The following is a 21,431-nucleotide window of genomic DNA, read 5'->3' on the forward strand; positions in this document are numbered from 1 at the left end:
AACCTGAAAGAGCCGCAATATTTTTATTTATTAAAATCGATTATAAAAAAAAGAATTAATTCCACGATAAACGTGGAAAAAGAAAAAAAAATTCGAGAAAAAATTCGATATTAATTAATTTAAAAACGGCGGGAAAAAAAAAAAATTTTTTTTTAATCCCAAAGGAATTCTCGCCACCGCCACCACTACCACCACCACCGCTACTTATTTTCTCTTTCTGCTGACACTTTGCGAAAAAAAAAAAAACGCCGTCGCCTTAAGGAAAAATCGAATGGATGGAAAGAACTCAATGATAATAATATTATATTAACGCTTTGAGGTTTTTTTTTTTTATTTCATTCACAGAAAAAAAAAAGAAAACTCGTTTATTTTCGGTAAGGGGGGAGGGGAGGGGCAAAGGGGGAGGGCATAAATAAAACGTTTAAAAACCCGAATCGTTTTTTTGTAACTGTTTTATACCCGTATGTAATACCTGAAATATTTGTGACGTGAGAGACAGAGAGAGATTAAAAAAAACTTTCTAATGAAAATAATTTAAAAATAATTTTCCCGCATATGCGTTTAATTTCAAAGCATGTCCGACATAAATTTATTTTATTATTTTTAATCATTCATTTCCTTTAATATAAAATTTATTTATTTAATTAAATAAAATTTTATCATTCGACATGATTTTTTTTTTTTGCTCAATAAAATCTTGAAAAAGTCTAACCGTATTAATATTATTATTATTACAGTACGAAATTTAAAAGGGGCAAAAAAATTTTTTTTTCTTTTTTTTTTTTTTTTAAATTCTAATTTTGACCAACTAACTAACTAACTAAATAATTTTTAAATATTTTTCTTTCCTTTATTATTATTATTATTATTATTTAAATTTTTAATATTTTTCGATTAAAAGAAAGAAAGAGAAAGAGAGAGAGAGAGAGAGAGAGAGAGAGAGGGAAAGGGCCATTGAGAATTATAACGGTATTAACTTTCTGTTTTAAAAACCACTCAATTTTTTTTTCCTTTTTGTTACCGATTAAAATTATCATTATTATTATTATTTGTTTAAATGAATTAATTTTTGACTTTTCGAATTTGGTTAGCATAAATAAATTTTACCGGCCATTTTAATGACCGCCATAAAAATGCAAAAAAAAAAAAAAAGAAAAACGAATTGAAAATATTGGAAAAAATTTCAATTATTGATTTAAAAGTGAATTGAAATTTTTATTAATTTTTTAAATTAAAAATTTTTAATTAATTGCTCTTATCAGTCATCATTATCACTAGGCGTGAATTTTAGAATAGTAAATAGTATAGAATAGTAAAAGAATATATTTTTTCCTTAAATACTATTTCATTACTTAATTTTCCTACTATTTCCCTCTTTCATAATTTTTCCCTCATGCATTTCATCCTTAATTTATCCACAGTATTTGTACCTATAGACTTCAGTAGTCTGAAGGCAGTTCAGAATTTTTCTAATTTTAATTGAAATTTTACACCAAACATATAGCAATATATGTTATTATAATGTAACCGGCAAAAATAAGAAAGTGGAGGTAAAGAGTAAAATAAAATTCAATTAATGGATTTCCACTTAAGATCAGATGTACGGAGATTTTATATTCACCTGATATCTTAAATTAATTAGATACGAAATTTTTTGATACTTATATTGGCAAAATATGTTAAAATGTATTAGAAAAACATAAGAAAAAAGAGGTTTAATTTTTTTTACTTTAAATTAACCAATCACAAGGGAAAATGGAGGTGTGGCTTTTATACCTTAAATTAACCAATCACGAGTATTTTTGATTCTTTTAATCGCAAAATACGTTAAAATGTATCAGACAAACATAAGTAAAAAATGGAGGCAAGGAGTAAAATAAAATTCAATCAATGGATTCACACTAAAAATCAGGAATACAAATAAAAAAACAAATAATATAAAATACTAATTATATTTCAATAAATTAAACTAAATTACAAAACTTTTAATATATAACTTATAACTAAATTGTTTACTAAAAACTATTTAAATTAATTACATTCAAAAATTTTTTTGTACAAAAAAAGGTTTGAAAGGTTAAATAAAATTTTTGTATAAAACTGCGTTGCACGTCATGCATTTGTCGCGCGCTTTTCTTTTCCCCGCCTTATTTCTAAAATAATAAGGCTTCGAATTCGGTGACGCACACACGCAGTTGACAAAGAAAAAAATAATAATGATGATTGGGAAAAAAAAAAAATTTATTTACAAGCAAATAATAATAATAATAATAAATGATTAAATATAAACTAGATTATGTCGTCGTTTTCGTGTTTTTTATTTTTCGTCTTGATCAATAACAAAAACGACAACGAAAAATTTTTTTTAAATATTAAGAACGTGAAAGTGTTCCAACAACCATGAAAATGAGATTTTTACACGTGAATTAATATTATTATCGTCATAGTCATCGTCACATTTAAATTTCTTATCGGTTACTCTTTTCTTTTTTTTTTTTTTGTTTTTATTGTTACAGTTAGAAAAACAAAACAAAACAATAACAATAATGATAATAATAATATTAAAATTTTCGTTTTCAACAGTTGGTCAAATTGGTTTTGCGTTCGCGTGTTTTTTTTTCCGTTAACTTTCTAAAAATTATTTCGTTTTTTTTAATTGTTTGTTAGTGACGTAAGCAAAATTTACAAAAAAAAAAAAAATTAAAAAATTTTCGTTTTACAATTTCAAGTTTTTTAAACGTGCGAATAGAAAAAAAAATTTTTTACAAACGTTTTATTATTTATTTTTTTACTCTATGACTTTTTTTTTTTTATTAATCGAATTACCAAACATTCAAATTTTCCCTTTTCTTTTTCCTTTTTTTGTATTTCCGTCTCGTTACTTTTCTTTTTGTTCTCAAATCAAAATAAATCAGATCGATAAAACTAATAATAATAATAAAACATTTTACAGTAAAAATAAAAAGGAAAAAAAAGGAAAGAAAAAGGAAAATAAAAAGGAAAAAAAGAAAAATAAAAAGGAAAAAAAAGAAAAATGAAAAGAAAAAGAAAATTTTTTTTTCTTCTCACGTAAAATCGATACGTTTTATTTTTCCTTTTTTTTTTTTTACCTTTTCCAGGAAAACATTTGAAACGCAAAAAAAAACAATTTTCTTCTGGAGAAAAAAAAAAAAAAGAAATTTTCACTTTTTTTTTAAATGGAAAACTTTTTTTTTAAAAAAAACTTGTCGACTGTAAAAATTATTTACAGGAAATATAAAAAAAAAAAAATCAAAAATCAAACTTCATTATTTTTTATTTTCGGTTGATTTAATTTCCCCCCCCCCCCCGCTCTTTTTTTCCTCCTTTTTTTCTCCAGGAAAAGCTTTTGGATTCTGTTTACTTTTCCACCGAATATTAAAGAAAAAAAAATTATCATCATCATGATCGTAATAAATTTTTTTTGTGTCATTTAATCTTATTTTTACGACAGTGCAAGTAAATTTTTTTTCTCCAGCCCAAGTTATTATTATTATTATTATCGGATGTTTTTGTTGTGATAACCGAGACACGTTTTACGTATTTGATATGAATACGTAATTAACAACATCCGTTTTTACGTTATCATGATAAATTTCATTGAAAATTCACTTTTTATAAGGACGCGTTGTTTTTTAAAAAAAAAACTAAAACTAAATAATTATCATTATTATTAGTCTTTCATGTTCCGACGACGCCATATTTAAAATTCTCCAGATTCGACTGTTTCCTCCTACTCCTCCTCTCCCTTTTTTTAAAATGCTTTTAACCGTGTTAGGAATTCTAATTATTGGACTTTTTTTTCATCTACGTTATTAATCTCATCGAAATATTTTTTAATTTTTAATACATTTTGTTTTTCAATTATGGCTAACGCGATAGTCGAACCGGAACGACCAGACGACGTTAATAAATAATAATAATAATAATTTGTTTTTTTTTTTTTTTTTGTTAACAGAATGCAGCCTTTGAGATGTCAATATGGCTCGTGATTTCTACAATTTTTTTATTACAATTTCATTTTCAAACAATAATTTCTTTTACTACTACAACAAGTTACCACCATAGTGAAACAGGTAAAAAAAATTTTCTTTTCCGTCACAAGAAAAAAACAACATGGCCGCCGCGTTGTTTTGATTTTAATGTCATATTAATAATCTAATAATTCATTAGACGTCATATTAATAACGATACGAGTGATTACTTTCACTGAATTAAAAATTACCGAAAGGCTTTGCGTATCGTTCGAATGGCGGTGGCGAATGTTAATAATAATAATGATAATTTTTATAAGACGTACCTTCATGCGGTGATGGAACCTTTCCGCTGAAAAATTTATTATTTCTTTTGTTTTTTATAGGTAGAAAATTATTTGGTGGGTATAGAATCGTTCCGAGGCCATGTACCACAACAGCATCATCATCGTCGTCGTCATCATCAACGGATAAAAATCAATCAGAGCCAAAGACTGGAATTTGTATGTTTAATTACGAATGTAATCAAAGACGAGGTGAAATGATCGGCTCTTGCATTGATGGATTTTTATTTGGTGTTTGTTGTTCTCTACCTAATTCGGGTGAAATACAAATGATAGGTAAGATTATTGAATTTAACAAAAATTAATAAAAAAATACGTGTCATAAGACGAGGAACCCCTCCTTCCCTCCCCCCTCTTGACTCTCCGGATAAAGATTTTATTTGTTTGTTTTAAAAGATCGATGATTTGAAACAGGAAAAAATTTTTTTAAAATCCTTTCGTGACTTTTTTTTTTTTTTTAGGAGATGACGTCGTTCATCTTTTGGGTTCCTACGGTAGTTCTTTAGCCGAATCATCTAGTAAAATTTCCCTTTCGGATAATAATAATAATAATGAATTGAAGAAAAGTACAACAACGACGGAATATCCCACGGCAAAATTTAGCACGCGACCTGATTTTGAAACCGCACAAAAAACGAGTCCTGCGTACAACAGCGAATTTTTCGCCGCCTCCAAAGATCCAGATAAATTAATAAGTTTATTGATATCCGGTAAAATTTTTTTTTTTTGCTTTCCTCGACTTTCACAACAAAAAATTTATTATTATTATTTTCGTTCACGAAATTTTCCTTAGGCTTTAATTAAAAAAAAAAATTATTTATTTTTCCTTGAGTAAAAAAAAAAAAAAACTAAAACTAAATTTAAAAAAAAACGAATCACGAAATGATTTTATCTTTTTAAAATTATTATTATTATTATTAAAATCGTAATTAAAGTTTTTTTTTTTTCGACAGGTACCACGGCGGCAAATTTTAAAAAACCATCGTTTCAAAAACCGATACTCGAACAATATTTTAACGGTAACGCGAGTGGACAATTCATCGATAATCAAGATTACTTGCCATTGCACGTGTATCCAGCAGCCGACACGGTACTTTTAAATCACGACGGTACAATCGTCGAAGATGATAAAAATCCTGAAAATGTTTTTACGATACCCAATTCAAATAATAAATACGGTGAAAAATTCACTACGCCCAGTATGGAAAATCAACTTTCGGAAAATCAAGATAATTTCGGGTACATATTCGGCAACAATCATATATTTCCGATTAAAGATTCGACTAAAACGGAATCCGTCACCAAAGGTCATATCGAATCATCATCTGGTCATTTTTCCACTCAAAAACCTTTACGTAACACCGTTTCCGAAACGCAAAATCCTCAATGGCAAGAATTATACACTTACGTAACGCAACATCCTACTCAAAGTAATACGCAAACTCAATCGGATGATGACGTCACTTTTGTTAAATACCCGAATAAACCTGATATGTTGACAACTTCTTCGTTTTTCTACAAGAAAACGGATTCTCAACCTCCGAAACTTTCACCGACAACATCTCACCCGAAACCATCCTATATTATTTCCGAAGATAATTTAGTTCTTTTACCTACTTACACGAGTAGTAGTGGTAGTAGTAGTAGTAGCAACAACAATAACGATAAAAATAAAGATAATAATAACAAAACGAAAAAACCGGTCACGAAAGTACCCACGGACTTAACCCAAGTAACGAGTAAAAAATCAAGCAAACCGATATTTTTATCGAGTACGATACCAATAAGAGCAACGACTTTGCCTGCTTTCGATCCGGATGATAGGTATCCGAGTTTTAGTTATGATTATTACACGGGTAGTTCTAAACCTCCGATAATGATATCCCAACCGATAGGAGGTTTAGAAGACAATAATCAAGCGATAAATCATATAATTGGAATACTTAATTCGACTTATCCGAAACCGGAAGTTGTTACCACACCAGGTAATACGGATTCCGGATTATCTACTTGGGTATCGATAATAGGAGATGATGAGTCAAATAAAAAAAAACGTCCTAAACCAGGATCTACCAAACCTGGAACATCGACAACTGTTGTTCACGGTCCCGCCTTTTCGGTAACTCCTAATCAACATAAGCCGGCTCCGACTTTGGTTGTGATAAGCCATGATACGACTCAAAGTATTCAAACCGCTAAGCCTAGTAAAAAACCGAGTCGTCCAACTCCTACCCTGAATAAATTTTCGACAAAAACAACCACAACAACAACAACAACAAAACCGACTCAATTTTATGAAAATAATGTTTATCATACCGGTCAAGAAAATCTAATTAATTTTCCACCGGTGAGAAATCCGGATTTAAATTCCACAGCTTTAAATCAAATGGAAAAACCTACTGTAGTTGAAACATACGTTTCCGGTCAAAATGAAGTCATACAATTACCCAACGGTATCGCTCTTGAAGTAGTACCCGACGGTACTCCTTTAAACGGTTTAGAGGAAGAAGATGAAGATTATAATGACATTACGACTCCTTCCTTTCACGAAGAGAAAGTCGGTAGCCAAGTTCATTTATTCGTTGAAAAAATAGTCAATTCCCTTTCGGAAAATTTTCAAGATTTAGAACATGTTTTGTTTAAAAACGAAAACAAAACTTCATTGACAAGTTCGAATGGCGTTCAGTTGAACAACGTTCACGTTGGAGAAGAAAATGATAAATACACGACGGAGGGAGGTAACACTATTTTAACAACTACTAGACTACCACCACGACGGTCGACAACTTTAAGACCTGAATTCGACGACACTACTATTTTCGAAACAACTATTTACACTCCGACAAAAAGACCAACGAGACTGACAACTAAAAAACCTTCGACAAATTATTTAACCACATTACCCGGTATAATAATTAAAAAACCTACAACTCTTCCTTCAACTATAACCGAACCGGTTAAAAAACCGATAACGATTTCTCCAACGAAAAAACCAACGGTAACATCGATACCTACGAGAAAACCAATTTCATCTACAGGCACCACAACAGGTACTAAAAAACCAACTATAATAACCGTAACTAAACGACCGACTACGGTTACGACGAAAAGACCGACAAGCATTTTAACTACTATTACAACGAGAAGAACAACAGTGACGAAAAAACCTAAACCGACTACTACTACTACGACTACCAAACGTACAACAACAACCACAACTACAACAACTGAGATACCAAACGTTGGTTCTGAAGGAAATCTCGAAGATACCGAACCTGAAATTGAATCACCACCACCGGTAGATTTTCGTAGGCGTAAGTTAAATTTAACGAAAAACTTAAAAAATTTTCCTCATGGCGGCATTATCGAAATAACATTTTTTTCCGTTCAGAATGCGGCGTTCGACCATTGGTAAAAAAAGGAGGTAGAATCGTCGGAGGTAAAGGTTCTCAATTCGGGTACTATCCTTGGCAAGTTTTAGTTCGTGAATCGACATGGTTGGGACTTTTTACTAAAAATAAATGTGGCGGAGTTTTAATCACCAACAGATACGTCATAACGGCGGCACATTGTCAACCCGGGTAAAAAATCGTTTCCATATCCGAAAAGAATAATTTTAAAGACGTGCAACAACAAAAAAATCACATTTTTCTTCTTCTTCTTGTTCAGATTTTTAGCGTCGTTGGTAGCAGTTTTTGGAGAATACGACATAAGCGGAGAACTTGAAGCTAAAAGATCTGTGGCGAAAAACGTACGAAGAGTAATTGTACACCGACAGTACGATCCGGCAACATTCGAAAACGATCTTGCACTTTTAGAACTCGATTCGCCAATTAATTACGAGGAACATATTGTTCCGATATGCATGCCTAGAGACGGTGAAGACTACGTCGGAAGAATGGCAACCGTAACCGGTTGGGGACGATTAAAATACGGTTAGTTAGTAAAAGGACAACAAAGAATTTTCGAACGGGAAAAATAAATAAATTTTCTTTTTTTTGTTATTAAAGGTGGAGGAGTTCCAAGCGTTTTACAAGAGGTACGAGTTCCACTTATCGAAAACAGCGTTTGTCAAGAAATGTTTCAAACGGCAGGACATCAAAAACGTATAATAAGCAGTTTCTTATGTGCCGGTTACGCAAACGGTCAAAAAGATTCGTGCGAGGTAATTACTAATTTAAATAAAATATACTAATAATAATAATTTTATACCTCTCTTAACGTCATACGCCATAATTACAGGGAGATTCAGGCGGTCCACTAATGGTTGAAAGAGAAGATGGCCGTTGGGTACTATTAGGTACGGTATCACACGGTATTAAATGTGCAGCACCTTATCTTCCAGGAGTCTACATGAGAACAACATATTACAAACCCTGGTTAAAAAGCATCACTGGCGTGACCGCATCCTAAAACAAAACCAAAAAAAAAATTATCATTCAATACTCCTTTTTTTATCGATGTTGGAAAATTTTCTTTTTTTGAAACCGGAAACAACAATAACAACAACAACCAAAGCTAGTCAAACAATCTAAAAAAAAAAACGGAAACGACGTATTAATAATAATAATCAAAGTGATTCGTGTGTGCGTGTGTGCGTGCGTGTGCGTGTGCGTGAAAATACTTTGTGGAAAAGGTGCCTTTTTATAAAATTTACCTAATTTTAGAACTTGAATTATCGATTTTTTAAATATATATTTTTTATAAAAAGACCCTGTGAGTATATTTAATTATCGTAACGATAATAAACATTTTACGATCAACTTTTTTCTTTTTTTTTTAATAATAACGACTAAAAAATAATTTCAAATGTGTATCTGTTCGGTGAATTTTAACGTTTTTTTTTTTTTTATTTCCTGTTAATAATTTTTATTATTATTAATTATTTATTTAATTATTTATTTATTTATTAATTAAATTTATTTATTATTTGTAGATTTACTCTATTTTTTTTTTTTTTAATATATTTTATAATTTTTTTGTATATTTTTTTTATTTATATTTTGTTTTTTATTACCTTCAAACCGGTTTATTATTATTATTATTTTGGTTAATCATCGCTAATCCGCGATCGGTTCCGTTTCCGGTAAATCTTATAATAATAATAATATTATATTTATTAAACGAAATAAATTATTATTAACTTGTTTTTCTTTTTTTTTTTTTAAATTATCGTTAATAAACTAGGATATAAGAAAATATGTCCGTTTGTTGTTGTTGTTGTTAAATCCCTAATAATAATAATGATAATAACAACGATAAATAATTATATTATTATTATTATCATTAACGTTTGAATTTTTAATTTATCGAGAGTCGATAAACAATGAAAAACATGAGAAAAAAAATTTTTTTTTCCCCGAACCGCGGCTTAAAAATATTATTATTATTATTATTAACACGCGGAATAAAAAAAAAGAGGGGGGAGAGGAGGAGGAGGGGAAATAGTTAAAAGGGTCATTAATGAATGAAAATAATAATAATAATAAATAAAATAAAATAACGTAAAAATTTTTTTTTTTTGGGGGAACCTTAAAATCCAGTTCGGGTTATAAAGAAAATATTAAGAGGAGGGGAGGGAAAGAGGGAGGAAGAGGGGAAAGGAGGAGACAGAGAGAGGAAAAACTAAAAATAAAAAGGGAAAACCTGAATGGTAGGTTGTGAGTGTGTGTATGTGTGTGTTTGTGTGTACAAGGGTAATTTAACTGCGAAAGCTCAGGTTATTGATCGAATTTTCCACCAAAGCTTTTCCACGGAACCATCCATTGCGACAGTTCACGTTCAGCTATAAGAGGGCAACAAGTGTTGTTTTATTTTATTTTTACGCGTAATAAAAATAAGTAAATAAAAAAATATTTTCGATATATATATATATATACATAATTTAATCGTAAATTAATAAATTAATAAATAAATAAAAATTAATTTTTCAAACGTTTTATAAGAAAACAAAAAAATTTTTTTGCCAAAGGTATGTATATAAAATTATTATAATAAAATTATTTAAATAAAAAATATAATAAAATTTATGTATTTATTTATTATTAAGTTTTGTGAATTTATTTTAATTAATAATTTTTCATCATTAATAATGTTTATCGTTGACAAAAAAAATTATTATTATTATTTTTTTTTTCCAGTAAAAAGAAGAAATTGAAAGATTATTATTATTATTATTAATTATTATTAATTGAAAATTGGGAGAAGAATACATAAATAAATAAATAGAAATGTCGAGAATTCAAATTTTAATGACGGTTGTTTTGGCACTTTATTTTTTTACACCGACGGTTTTGGGTTGGGGAGGACTTTTTAACAGGTTCAGCCCCGAAATGTTATCAAATATGGGTTACGGAGGATATGGAAGTTCTAGAAATCAACCCTTTTTACAGGTAATTATATTTCTTTTTTAAAATTATTTAAACCTTCCCTCCCTACCTCTCCCTTTCTACCTCTCCCCCCCCTCAAAAAAAAAAATCAAAATTTTACTTCAAATTTAAATATTCTAATATGAATAAATTCCATTTAAATTTTTAAATTCCTTAAAGAGAGAGAGAGAGAGAGAGAGAGAGAGAGAGGGGGTAGGAAAACCTCAAGTAAAATGATTAAAGAAAACTTTTATATATAAGATGTTAAACCTTTTTTTTTCTCTCTCTCTCTCTCATTTTCTTCTTACATTCAACCTTTTATGATAACAGCAAAAAAAAAAAGATTATAAATCAATAACGTTATAAATAATTCATTCACGTTCGGTTAAACCTTTTCCCCTCCCCACCCCTCCCCTCCCCTCCCCCTTTTGCTTTTTTTAACTCTTTATGATTATGATGATGATGATGATGATGATCGTACATATTATTATTCTTGTTAAAAAAAAAAAAAGAGAGAGAGAGAGAGTAAAATAAATTACGGATCATTTTTTAATGTTTGACATTTTAAATAATTATTACATTTTTCCATTCATAAATTCTAAAAAAAAAAAAAAAAATGGATTATGCATGAAACTTTATTTATGTTTAACAAATAATAATAATAATAATAATAATAATAATAATAATAATAATAATAATGATAATAATATCCAGGTGTGAATATTAAAAATGTACGAGTTGAAAATTCTTTGGATTAAAAAATTTAAAGAAAAATTTTTTTTTTCCTTTTTCATGTCGATTCGTTTTTTTTTTTAATGGCTTAACCCGTCATATTTTTTATTTATTTATTATTATTATTATTATCGTCGGGAACGAGACGATTGATAAAGGCGTTAGGTTTGTTGCCTTGTTTTTTATATAAAAAAAAATTCAAAAAAATTTTTTTTGTTTTTTTTTTACAATGAATATTTTATAGAAATTCAATTTATTTTTTATTTTTTTTGTTTTGATTCAATAAAATTCGATATAAACAAAATAAATAAATAAATAAAAAATTAATTTTTAACGTTTTTGTTTAAACAAAAAAAAAGTAATAATAATAATAATAATAAAAAGTTTAAAACGTGTATATATTTTTTTATTGTTTTAAAACAAAACAGAGGGGGGAGACAAAAAAAAATTAAATGAAAAATGTTTTGTTTTATTATTATTATTATTATTATTATTATTATTAAAAAGAAATTGTATTAAATTTCTAAACTCATTTCTCTCTCTCTCTCTCTTTATCTTCCCTCTTGCCCCCCCCCCTCTCTCTCTCTCTCTCTCTCTACATTTTCTTTTGTTTAAAACTTTTTAAAAATTAAAATTTTTTTTTATTATTTTATTTTCAATATGAATTCGCATTAAAAATTTATTAAAGAAAAAGAAAAAAATTTTTTTCCTTCGAATTATTATATTTTATTTTGTGGGGAGTGGGGGGAGGCGATAGGTCTAAACCCATCGGTGGGGGGCATCATAAAACTAATTTCCTTACAAATCTCTACCGTCCGTTTTTCCTACTGTTTAAAATAAATTATTTTAAATTGAATTTATAACCTTTTTCCCTAACTTTAACATTACGCCATTTTTTTTCCCCCTCTCTCTCCCCCCGTTTTATATTCACCCATTCGAAAACCATTTTCTTTTTTTATAATTCTTTTATTTTCTACGAAATACCTTAAATAATAATAATAATAATAATTTTGTTTTTTTATTGTTTTTTCTTTAACGAATAAAAAAAAAAAAACGCGTTTTACGATTCGCGTAATAATTTTTTTCTTCTTCTTATTTTATTATTATTATTATTATTTTTAAAACTCGTTTATAATATTATTATTATTATTATTAAAGTTTATTTTTTAATATTATCACTCACATCTTTGAAAATTTATCCGACGAAAAAACGTCACAAATTGAATTTAAAGAAAAAAATAACTAAACAAATAAATAATAATAATTTTCTTTTGAAAAATTTAAACAAAATGAATTCATTATTATTATTATTAATATAAATTGTGCTTTTTGATGTACTTACAGAGATACGAATCACCTTCTGACATTTTACAAGAATTACAAGAAGTCGAAGAACCATGCTACGGAAGAAAATGTACCGCTAACGAATTTTGTTGTCCGGGTTCTGTTTGCGTCGACGTTGACGGAAGTAAGTTTTTTTTTTTTAAATTATTTATTATTAAAAATAAACCGGAAATCCTCCTCTATTACGACGATGACGATAATAATAATAATAAACTGTAAAAAGAAAAAAAAAATTCGACTTATAAAAAAAAAAAAAAAAAAACATTCGACCGGAAATGATTTCTTTTCTAGCGGTCAGAAAAATTTTATCCGATAAAGACCCAAAAAAAAAAAAAAAACAAAATGGCCGACCGGATTATATTTTTCACACATATATATTTCTTTTCGATTATTTATAAAATTATTTGAAATTTTTTTTTTCTACACACATTTACATCCGGTCGTAAAAACCTCTGAAATTATCGAATTAAACGATTTATGGAAAATTTTCAAATTTTGTATGACGTCATCAATATCCGGGTAATAATTTATTACGCGTTCGATTTCATAAATTAATTTGAAATTAGAATTAAACATGGAAATATTTTTCATAATTTTATGAAAATTTTTTTAAACTCCAAAAAAAATTTTTCTTTTTGCATTCCACATCATCATCATCATCATCATCATTATTATTATTATTAATAAAATTCGGATCGGTAAATATGTAATAAAAAAAAATTTCAACTTAAATATTACCAATTATTTATTAATTAAAATTTCTTTAAAAATTAATAATAAATATGATAAATTCTAGAATTTTCTAGAATTTTAAAATTTAAACTTTTCATTTTGAAAAAAAAAAAATAAAGTTCGTTAAAGAATTTTTAGTAATAATAATAATAATAATAATAATTAATAATTAAAAATTATCGCGTTACATGGATGATAATAAATAATATAATAGAGTGTGGAAAGGAAACGTATGAAATTTAAAATAAAAATTACTGCGAGTAATAAAATAAGGTTAATAAAAAGGTTTAATTATATGAAAAATATATATGTACATATATTATTAAGAAAAAATATTATTAAGAAACAAAAGAAACGTGAATGAATGAATGAATGAATGAATGAATGAATGAATGAATGAATTTTCATTAAAAAAGTAAAAATAATTTCAAAAAAAAAAAAAAACGATATTATTTCCGTTTCCTTTTGTTTAAATAAAATGAATAAAAATAAATAAATAAAGTAAATAAAGTATGCTTTAGGTAAAACATATGAATCAAAAAAAAAACTTATTATAGTATTAAAAATAATAATAATAATAATAATAATAATAATAATAATAATAAGTTTTGGGTTGAGATAAAAACAAAATTATTTTGTTGTTACAAACAACAAATATATCCAATTAAATTAAATATGAACGTTTTCGCCATTTTTTTTCACCATTTTCAAATTTTTTAAACAAAAATAAAAAAAATGATCGATCGATCGATCGATCGATTAATCGATTCGAACGTGATTTTTATTACAAAATCCTTTCAATTATAATTAAATAAAAATCATTTATCATTTCAATATATAAATTTAAATGAGATTGTGCCAATCATTTTGAATAATATCAAACATTCATTTTTTTTTTTATTAATGATTTTTAAAAGCTCTTTAAATAAATAAGTAAATAAATAAATAAATAAATAATAATAATAATAATAATAATAATAATAATAATAATAATAATAATAATAATAATAATAATAATGATAATGATAAATACCTGTATCACAATGCACAAACATCATCCATGTAAAATTTGTTTGTGTTCGAGTAGAAATCTATAAACGCATCATATACACGTGACGTTTGGTTGTTACGATTTAAATCTGGAAAATTCTACCTGGAATAGAAAAAAAAAAATGAAATGAGCATTTCCGTTCACGACTTAATAATAGATAATAATAGTTAAATGGGGAAATAGATATTTATACAATACGAAAAGAAAATTATTTGTTGTTTATTAAAGTTGTTTTTTTTGTTAACCTAAAGTTTATTGAAGACGATTTTCTCTTTTACGTAGAACAAAAGAAAAAGGTAAATTTAAAAAATGCGTGGGAAGTAATTTTCAGTTTCACTTGTTAAAAGGAAAATCGATATTAAAATAAGTTAAAAATATTTTTCCCCCCATAAAATTGATAAGTTTAAAGGGAAAAAAAGACAACAAAAAAAAAAAAACTTTCGGGTTAAATTTGCTTCGATCTCGATAAATAAATAAATTATTTATTTATTTATATTTTTAATAATTTGTACGTATGACTATAAATTTATTTATAAAAAGGATTTAATGCGAATTTTTTATAAGAAATAAAAAATTTAAATTTTTCCATGAATTTTCTTATTCGCCAAAGGAAAAAGAAAAAAAGTATCACCTTTCCACCAAAATCTTTTTACATCCATTGCATTAGAATTTTCTGAGAGAAAATTTTTTTTTCACTACATGATCTTTTACCACACGTCGTATTTTAAAACGTCAAAAAAATATAAATCCCTTCGTAATAATAATAATAATAATAAAATCTTTTTAGATTTTTTTCTTTTTAGAAAATTGCGTGAAATTTTTTAGAACGCATGCACAAAAAAAAAAAAAAAATTAATTTTATATTTTTTTCCATTTTTGACGTTGATGAAATTTTTTACGCATTTTATTCAAATAATTAATAATATTTATAATATAACTTATTTAATAAGATTTTAAATTAAACAACCGACAAACTCGAGGTTTTTTTCTTTTAAATAAAAGTTATTAAAAATTTAATGGAAAAACTTTTCTTTTTTTTGAGAAAACTTAATTTTCTAAGATTAAAAAAAAATTTTTTTTTTTAAATAAATTAATTTTTACAGTTGTAGGTACGTGTTTGTTCGCTTACGGATTAAAACAAGGGGAACTTTGTAGACGAGATAACGATTGCGAAACTGGACTCTTGTGCCAAGAAACTGGAGAAGGTAGAACCTGTCAACCGCCATTGAGTAATAAAAAACAATACAGTGAGTTTTTTTAATCTTTTTTTTTTTTTTTTGATTTTTCTCACAATCAAAACGAAAAATTATTATTATTATTATTTTTGTTGTTTACTTACAGGTGAGGAATGTTTCATGAGTGGTGAATGTGACATAAGCAAAGGGCTGTGTTGTCAGTTACAGCGAAGACATCGTCAGGCTCCAAGAAAGGTAAGTTTTATGCAATCCAAGTGAAAAATAATAAAAATTTTTTATCTCGTTTTTTTTGTTATCCCAAACCTAAAACGTAATCAAATGTTTGGAAAATAAAAAAAAAAAAAAAAAAACGAAACAGAAAAAAAAAATTCAACGTCAGCATTTTTCTTATCGTTATGATAAATTTACATTATTAAAGAAAAACGCCCATTGTATTATTATTATTATTATTATTACTTTTTCATTTTCAAACACGACAAGTTTCAAGTTCAAGTTGGTGGGCATCATTTCCAAGGATTAATAAATACTAGACGTTACATGCACACTCTTTCTTTTTTTTAAATTGTTTTTCAGGTTTTTTTGTGACTGGGTTCCCGGTGATCTCGGTAGTGACCGGAAAATGTTTCCCTTTTGGCTCCCCAACATTAAATGATCGATAGTTTTCGATTGTAATTAAGAAATTTGTCGTTTTTTTATCTTTTTTAACTTATGATCCCTCATGGTGTGTCTTGTGGTGTGTCCTATCCAGTTGCAATTAGTACTTTTGTTTCAATTTTTAATTTTTCCACATGGTAGCCAATTTTCCATGCTCTTCATGTTTTCAAGCCAAAAACGTTTATGATTTTCAAGTTCCGGCTCTGTAATATTTTTTGTTCCCATTTCCACTTGAGTATCTGTTGAATTATTATTATCACTGCCTTGAAAAATATAGCACATAATTAAAATTATGTTTTTTTTTAAATAAAAAAAAAAAAGTAACTCAAATAGATTTATTAACCGAAAAATTTTAGGTGAAATATGATTTATTATTACCTTTTTTTTTCCTAAATATAAAAATAATGACGTTTTTTTTTTAATAAAAAGGTTTTTAGATAAATAATGTTTTGAAAATATGACCTTTTTTATTATTTTGTTTTGTTTAATTTGAAATCTACCGTCAAAATTTACTGAAATAAAAATTAATAAAAATGAAAAATGAAAGTAAAATATTTTTTTTTTTTTAATTTCTTTTCGTTTCGTTTCGTTTTGCTTATTACATTTGAATTTTTTTTTCTGTTTTCTTTTTCATTGTAATTTTATAAAGTTAATTTTTTAAAATTAATCAAAAACGCTTTTTCATTGTGCAACGTAACAATTAGATTTATTTGAATAATGAATTTTTTAAATGAACTCGCATTATTTAAATGTAATTGAATTTTATTTGAAAAATTTTTCAAACGGATTTTAGGATTTAACTGACAAAGCTTACACTTTTACACTTTTATTAAACGAAAAAGTCATTATTATTACTTATAACTTTATAAATTCGTTCGAAAAATGTTCATTTCACACAACCTGATGTTTTTTTAAAACATAATTAAACACACTGCGCAATTAGAAACATAAAAACCGTGTAAAACAAAAGGAAACGTAAAAAAGAAACCGTCAAACCCGCCATTTTGATGTTAATTACCAAACGTTGTTTTAATTGTTGCCAACTTAAATTTTTTTAAGTAACGGTTAAACTGTTTTAGTTTTCGGGGGAGGGGAATGAAAATCGATAGATTAATTTAATTTAATTTAATAATTACCTGTTTTTTCAGGTATGTTCTTATTTTAAAGATCCTCTCGTTTGTATTGGTCCAGTGGCAACAGATCAGATAACCAATCAAGTCGAACACACAGCTGGAGAAAAACGCATAACTGGAAAAATATCTACTTTTAATCACATTCATAAGTAAATTTAATCCTAATAAAATCTCATTTAAACTAATTTAGTAAAAACGCCACAAAAAGAAAATTTAGCGTTTTCAAATCAATTTAAATGTTTAAGAAGACTTTTAAAAAATTATGATAAACTATTCGAATTGAGACTTTAGTTATAAAATGGGAAACCATTTTTCTTTCATTATTATATTTTTTAAACCAAAAAAAAAATTTTTTTAAATATAAAACTTAATAAAAGGGGAAAAGGCAAAAAAAAAAAATACATAGATATATATATATAATATTTTATATATATATATATATAATATATAATATTTTATATATATATATATAGATAAATATTTTAAAAAAACTATTTTTTACCTTGCATTTATTTTTTTTATGTAATTTTTTTAATAAATATTATTATTATTAATTCCTCCTCCATGCAATGATTTTGGTGATTATATTAAAATAATTTATCAACAATTAAAAAATAATTTTCAGTTTTTTAAATTAAACTTTGTAAAACCCAAAATGTTTAAAACAACCATGAAAATAAAATAAGTTTGTTAATTAACTTCAAAAACAAAATGGCTACCAATACAAAATGTCTGATCAATACAAAAAACATTTCTTTTTTATTACTATATAATTGCATTAAAAATCACCAAAATCAAATAAAACTCTTGCAAAGATTGCATTAAACCAAAGAGTTACCCTTAATTAATAGGGGGGATGAAAAAAAATAAATTTTACAAAAATATATTAAATGTTAAAAAAAATTTGAAAATTTTTAAATTTTATCGTGAGTTAATTATAGTGTTACGTAGTATATGTTCTATTAATTAAAATTTATCGTAATAATTATTTATTAAAAAAACGACTTACATAAATATATATTTTGTCCGTTAATAATAAATAATTCAAAAAAAAAATTATCGATAACATATCATTTATTAATAATATATATATATAAACGTTATTATTATTATTATTATTACTATTATTATTTTATTACTTTTTTCAATACAAAATAAAAATAATAAATAAAAAAAAAAATTCGCGCGTTAATTTTATTAATTTAAACAAAAAAAAAATTCTCAATTTTAATAACTGTTAAAAATGATCATTGTTTTGTCACGTGATCGACGCCATATTTGAAAATAGTAATAAGAACGTTATTACTTTTTTTTTTTTATTTTTATTTTTATTATTATTAAATTGAGAATTTTTTTTTTTTTTAAACTGCGATTTTGCCTGTCAAACGTATACATATCAGTGTTGTAAACGTAACAAAAACAAAAAAATGTTTATTATATACATAAATAAATTGTAATTATAATTCTTTACAAAATAATAATAATATTGTTTTTCTTTATTAAAAAAAAAAAAAATTAATTTTTCCATCTTTTTATTTATTTATTTATTAATTAAATTTAAATCCCTTTTTATTTTTTATATATTCGAAATATAAATATTTGAACCTTTAAAGGATTTAACGGAAATTATTTTATGATGATAATAATAATAAAACAAAATGATAATTTTTAAGAGGAAGAAGAAATCGAAAAACATATTTATTCCATTATTATTCGGGAATTTATCCCCAAGGAATCGTAGAGTGAAACATGAAACAAATTCTGGGAAAACCCATCGTTAATAATAATAATAATAACAACAAATTAATTAAACGAAAAAACATTTTGCGATATGTATATATTTACCAATATATTTATCGTTTATTCTCCACGTATCGTTTGTTGTCGTGTCCGCCATCTTAAATATTTTATTCTTCTTATAAATCGAATATGAAATCAATGGAGGGTGTTTTTATTATTTTTTTAAGGATTATAAAAATAATAAAATATTTTTTATCGACTGAAAATATATAAAAAAAAATTATAAAAATTAAAAACTATTTATTTTTATTATTATTTGTTTATATATTTAAAAAAAAAAATCTTTTTTTATACAAATAAACATTTACACATTACAAAAAAATTTTTTTTTTTTCTTTTCTTTTTTCCTTTTTTTATTTATTTATTTATTTATTTATTTATATCCATTTGTACATAAAATTAACATCAGCATTTTTATTATTTTTTATTTTTTCGTTTTAGAGTTTTTACATTTAAAAAAAAAATATATAAATATACATAAAAAAATTTTTATGTATGTATGTATGTATATATTTTACGCATCATTGGCTGGCACACATGTTTTTTTTATTGTTTGTTGTTTGTCGTATATGTCATCATCATACGCTACGACAACAATCAACAACAAATAAGACAAAATTTTGAGGCAATAAAATTTTTAATATTAACAATAATAATAATAATTTCATCGTTGTTACCGTTTAGTACAAAACAGAGAGAAAAAATTTTATTAATTAATTTAATTATCAAAGGGCGGATAAATCGATTAAGGAAAAACAATGAAGGACGAAAGGGCAAAAGGTCATCACAAAAGTATTGAAAAAAAAAAAAAAACAATTTTTTTTTTTTTTATGCACACGATTAAGTTTTTAGAAAAATAATTTTTTTTTTTCATAGTTTTTTTTTTTTTAATAAAATTTTGAGCTTTTAAATTATACGAAATCACACATTTTATTATATTAATTAATTAATTAATTTATTTATTTATTTATTTTTCCGTCAAAATAATAATAATAATGATAAATTTCATATCTTAATTAATTAAATTCGAGGACGGCTAATTTTTTTTAAAATGGGGAAAATAAATGTGAAAAAATTTATTTATTTATTTTTTTTTTCGACTCTTTCCTCCTCTTTCGATTTCCCCCCCTCCCCATTTTAAAAAAAATGTCTTCAATTTTTGTTTTTATTGTTAGTTACAATTATAAAATTCCTCCCCCCCCCAAAAAAAAAAAAGTTAAATGGGGGGGGAGGAGACTAAATCGACAAAAATATCCGATAAAAAAACTTTAAAACTTTAGAACTTTTTTTTCTTTTCTCCTTTTTTTTTCCTTTTTTCCTTTTCTTTCCATTTTAAAATCTAACAAATAAACAAATTTTATACATATATATATATATATATATATATATATATATATATATATATATAACATTTATAACATTGATTAAAGTCTTCACGTGATTAAAAAACGAAAAAAAAAATTTAAAAAAAAAAAAAAAATTCAATACAAATTATTTACAACGATACAAATACAAAAAAAAACAAAAAAAAGATTAAAAAATTAAAAAAATCGAATCGATCGCAACGTAATAATAATAATAATAAATTTAAATTTATTTAAAAATAAAATGGCGGTCGAAGAATTTTTGTACGTTTATTAAAAAACCTTTTTAAACAAAAAAGTGTGTGCGCGACCTTTTCCTTTTTTTAAAATTGACATTATTATTAAATGTTTTTTTTTTTTCCGTTAAAATGTCGCTTTTATTATCATTATTATCATTATTATTATTTTTTAATAAAGATTTTTGCATTCATTTTATATATCATTCAAAGTCACGTCACAAAAATTTTAAAAATAAAAATATAACAACGATTATAGGGAAGAAAAAAAAACGATCAATAATAAAATTCACAACAAAATCGATCAAGGCACGTGTCGATGATAATAATAATAATAAGATTAATAAGAAGTAAAGAAAAAAAAAAAAAATGAAAAAGTTCGTTCATTGTAACGACCCCCCCCGCAAGTCCTGGCTCTCTTTAAAAAACCTCTACATTAACAACTAATATAATTTCCATTACAATTATCATTATCATTATTATTA

At 25.4% G+C, this 21,431-nt stretch overlaps 1 protein-coding gene across 1 annotated transcript; it reads left to right on the forward strand.

Annotated features, from left to right (window-relative positions):
• Nucleotides 1-3,991: 3,991 nt before the first annotated feature.
• Nucleotides 3,992-8,749, forward strand: Phum_PHUM374840 (uncharacterized protein; the record flags this gene model as incomplete). The annotated part of the gene is made up of 9 exons (XM_002428248.1): nt 3,992-4,094; nt 4,313-4,327; nt 4,379-4,612; nt 4,798-5,046; nt 5,290-7,650; nt 7,728-7,917; nt 8,006-8,271; nt 8,347-8,501; nt 8,579-8,749. The coding sequence occupies 9 exons, from the start codon at nt 3,992-3,994 to the stop codon at nt 8,747-8,749; spliced, it is 3,744 nt and encodes a 1,247-aa protein (XP_002428293.1).
• Nucleotides 8,750-21,431: the final 12,682 nt, after the last annotated feature.

The sequence above is a fragment of the Pediculus humanus genome, genomic scaffold (genome assembly GCF_000006295.1).
Source record: "Pediculus humanus corporis 1103172107823 genomic scaffold, whole genome shotgun sequence".
NCBI classification, from domain to species: domain Eukaryota; kingdom Metazoa; phylum Arthropoda; class Insecta; order Psocodea; family Pediculidae; genus Pediculus; species Pediculus humanus.